We start from the raw sequence: 4,228 nt of genomic DNA on the forward strand, positions 1-4,228 counted from the left end.
GGCGATCGACGGGATATATGTTCCTTGCGATCGCCGGCAAACATGCCGCGATCCGATGCCTGACCAAGCAACCGGGCCGGCCTTTTCAGTCACGGCATGAGGCTTGGCGCGCACGATCGATCTCGCACCGACGCAGCTCACATCAATCAATCAGTCAGTCAGTCAGTCAATCAATTCGATCCCGTTTAAGTACTCGATATCTCGCCATCGACCCCGCGACCGAACCAGAATGTTTGGTGGGCTCGTGCCCTTTGCTGCCCACCGACGAGCAGACCACGCCCTGCCTGCCTGCCTCTCCCACCAAGCATGCAGCAACTCGGCCTCATGATGGTCATGGATCCATGGCGATCAGCCGCCCATCCCCGCTGCCTCCGGCGCCACGTTTGCCCGACCGACCGGTCGACCACCAGAGGCAACGCACGCCACGCATGAGCAGCAAACAAAGCGACAATGGCACGCAATATTCACGGGCAATGTAACGTACGATGATATCTTTACAGGATTAACGGAGGAGAGAACTGATTCAGGCGAGGCTCAGGTGCCAGCCACATGCACGCTCCTTCTCATCACGGCACTGAAAACCATGCACGCGGCGCATGTTTTCATCGGATCGGACGGCAACAATTCCCGAGGGTGGGTGCGTGCGTGCATGGGGGAGTTTACGGACTGTAGTTAACTTGTCAGTGCGCAGTACGTACGTGCCGTGCAGCTAGCTGCTCGCCCGGGCGCTGTGGGGCGCCCGAGACAACAGGGCGCTTCTGCTTCTGCTTCTGCATGGGGTCGCGGCCGGGGCCGGCGAAGAGCTCCTCCCAGACGTCGGCGAAGGCGCGGAGGATGAGGTGGTGGTGGCGCGCCGCGTTGAGCGACAGGAACCGCTGCAGCAGCTCCCGCAGCTCCGCGCCGCCCGTGATCCCGTTCTCCACCACCATCTCCGCCATGGACCGCCGGAACTCGCCCAGGGGGTCCTCCGTCTCCGTCACCACCGCCACGCTCTCCTCCTCCAGCCGCCCGCGCCGACCTCCCCACGCGTCCCGCCGGTACCGCGGCGACCTCGCGCTGCACCGGCACGCCTGCGCGACGCCGTCCTCCTCCAGGACCCGGACGCCCAGCGCGCGCACGCCGCGCTCCAGCTCTTGGAGCTGGCGCAGGAGCGCGTCCACGCTCGGCGCGCCCTCGGCGTCGTGGCAGACAGGCGCCGTCGGCTTCGCTGCGGGCGCTGGCTTCGCCGTTGGCGCGGCGCTCGACGACGACGACGACTTGGCCAGTGCCATCGTGGAGAGATTGCCTGCGACGACGGCCACCGACCTGGAGCCGCCGCAGCCAAAGATGAACCCGCCCGCGCCGGCCTTCTTCCTCTTCTTCGACTTGGCAGTGTCCGCGCCGCCGCCGCGAGGTGTCGTCGCTTTCATGCCTTGATTCTCGAGCGCAGTGTGTGTGACTGGCCTGGCTACTTGGCTAGCGAGGTAGCTAAGGGAAGAAAAGGAACTAGAGCTCGGGCTTAAGAAGAGCCGGGTGGAGTGAAACCGAGCGCGCCAGGAAGCTGCAGCACCAGCGTCACACAATTCTTTTGTTGCGGGCACGTTGCACTCTAATGGCGTGTGCAGGCTGCAGAGACAGACACGCATATAGATCCAAGTAACTGGATTTCAATCGACTAAAAACAAGTAGTATCAGAGCACCAGCTGTTCGGTGGTCAATGTCACTGTCTGGTAAACCGACTGATTGCCACCAGCTGACCAGCAGTAATAATTAGCACGAACCAGATGAACTGAAAAAAAGAGAAAGAAAAACAGCGTTTCCATCAGCGCACAGCGCGACCGGCATGGTTGCCGAAACGACGGTGAGACGCATGCAGGCTAGCGTACGTGTTCCGGAGTCCGGACGATCGAGTCTCTGAAATTCAGCGGGCATTGGCTGCGCCCGCTTGCGTTTTCTTGCGGTGATGTCCACCTCCATGAGATGAGAGGTACGTACCGTAGCCGTAGGTTTGCATCCGCAAGACAAGTCCTAGTCCACGCAAGCAAGGCCCAGAAACGGACCTAAGCTAGCAAGCTACGATCGGGAAACTAGCGGTCCGCGCTACTTGCAGCGGACGGAACAGATAAACGGACGAGGGAAGCGCCAACGAACGAGGTGACGGGAGATTTGATCATGGGATGGGCCTGATTATACATATGTACTAACCTATTTGATTTGTGGATCAGAGGGGAGGGGTCCTACTGTCGCTACAAACTAATACTACTACTACTATGAGCTGAGATGCCTTGGAAGAAACGCTGTGCTTGTGCTGGGACTGGACGCCACTTTGTTTGCTTGCTGAGTTGCTGTCCTATTCATTTCATCTCATCCGCATGTGTCGATCCGTTGATGCACTCCGGCGAAGTGGCGTCTCTCTCTCGTTGCTTCATTTCATCATACCTCATTTGCTCGACATAAGAACGGTAGGTTACCGAACTTGCCATCGCACTACTCCTGGGGTCTAATCTAGATTAAACGTACTCAAAGCATGTGCTTAGTTCTACTATTAGTTAACTAAGCATCGGTTGGTTAGGTTTCATGCGGCCGTGATGAGCTGAGCTGCTCACATACATGAGACAGCAGGTGTGACAGATAAAAGGAAAAATCTAGAGGGAAAAGAAAAGGAGGGAGATCGATCGAGAACATGGTTGCTCCATTCGAGTGTGCTTCCGCCGGCCTGCATCTTTTGCGAGCCTGACTTTTGACTCGAGCACAGGGATTGTATTTGATGAAACATGGACCGTGTCCTGCCTCGCAATCTGCCAGTGTAAAAAGTTGATAGTGAGATTGGAAACAAGAGTAGTGGGCTAGTGCTGGTCGGTGCAATGCAGCAGAGTGGAATCGAAAGTCTCAATGATGCCTCTGCATATGCTTGTGAATGCGTACTTCTTGCAGTAGGTGAATGTTAATCAGACGGTCTTTTTGGGCCACGGCCAAAGAGGCCTAGGCGTTTCTCGCTTTCTTTTTCACCAGGGCTATTTCTCACTCGTTGCGCGACTTAATTCCGTCTCGCCTCTGGCGCGGCGCTACAGGGCTGGTCCCACACAATAGCTACAGTGTGAGCTTTTCTCTCTACTAGCAAACATGTCCGTGCGTTGCAACGGGAAAAAAAACGCTTGTTCTTGGCATGATAAGCACAACGTTCTTGCTTCGCTATGGAGAAACCACCAGTTGTCATGAATCAAGGTTGCCTCGGTTCAGCAATTGCGTCGCGAGACAGTCGATGGCAAAAACGGTGGTCAATTTACGGCAATGTTCTCGAGGATGATGGTTCAAGACAAGAGACGCGTCGCGCTGACGCGTGACCATATCGGCGGGATCAAGACCACGATGGCAGCGTGATGCGTGCCGCACATGTCATCGATTGTGGCGTTTCGATTCCCACGACCTCCCATCCACCCTCTGCTTTCCAATCTTATCATCCCTGTCGTCATCTTCCTGATCACGGCCTCCAGTAGCCCCATCTCCCGCTCCTTCCACTGGAGTTCCAGCCTTTGGCGCACCATGCCTGCAAGTGTGATACGCAGCGTACATACAGGGAGGAGGTTTGAAGAAAGAAATAGTATATGATGGAGGTTTTCGAAGTGTAAACGAATTCCACCTATGGTGAGACGGTCTAAGCTCCCTCTCTTTCTGCAGGATCTGAAGCTTGAAGGTACTTCCTCTCATCTGACTGATTTGCGACCGTCGACTCATTATATAACTGTCGACTCACCCTTTTCCGACTGTGCAGAATTCTGTCAAAACTTCGAAGCAGAGACTGGGCGGTCGTGACAGATCTTGACCCCATAAACTCTCCCGTCAAGGATGACGTCGCGATGAACATGCTGCATTGGAGTCTCGCCTCAACAACACTGTGGATTACCTTGCCCGTTTGAAAGCGGCGATGTCGCGGATTGTCACCAAGTTCTGGCCCCGAGCCGAATTCCAGAATGATCTCGAGTCTTGGATGACTCGAATCAAAGAAATTCCTGGTCGAGTGCAAGAGTGGAAGAAGTCGTCTGCTCGCTGTGGTGCTGATGTGGCTCTGTCCTTGGTCCGAGTCCATTGCAAGGAAGTCAGGGAAGACAAGTTGGCGACTATCAAGGTTGCCAACACCAAGAAGCTCCAATTCCAGTCCTTCATGGAGACCTTCATCGATGCTGCCACTCGCATTGCGGATGGCATTGACCTTGACAGCTTCGTTGAGCCAGCAAGCCCTCCTCCCGAA

At 55.7% G+C, this 4,228-nt stretch overlaps 1 protein-coding gene across 1 annotated transcript; it reads right to left on the bottom strand.

The window, feature by feature from the left end:
* Positions 1–442: 442 nt before the first annotated feature.
* LOC119294054 lies at positions 443–1,496 on the bottom strand. Its single transcript, XM_037572330.1, has one exon. It carries the CDS (start codon positions 1,407–1,409, stop codon positions 681–683), a length of 729 nt encoding a protein of 242 aa, XP_037428227.1. The 5' UTR covers positions 1,410–1,496; the 3' UTR covers positions 443–680.
* Between the last annotated feature and the right edge of the window lie 2,732 nt (positions 1,497–4,228).

The sequence above is a fragment of the Triticum dicoccoides genome, chromosome 4B (genome assembly GCF_002162155.2).
Source record: "Triticum dicoccoides isolate Atlit2015 ecotype Zavitan chromosome 4B, WEW_v2.0, whole genome shotgun sequence".
Classification (NCBI taxonomy): domain Eukaryota; kingdom Viridiplantae; phylum Streptophyta; class Magnoliopsida; order Poales; family Poaceae; genus Triticum; species Triticum dicoccoides.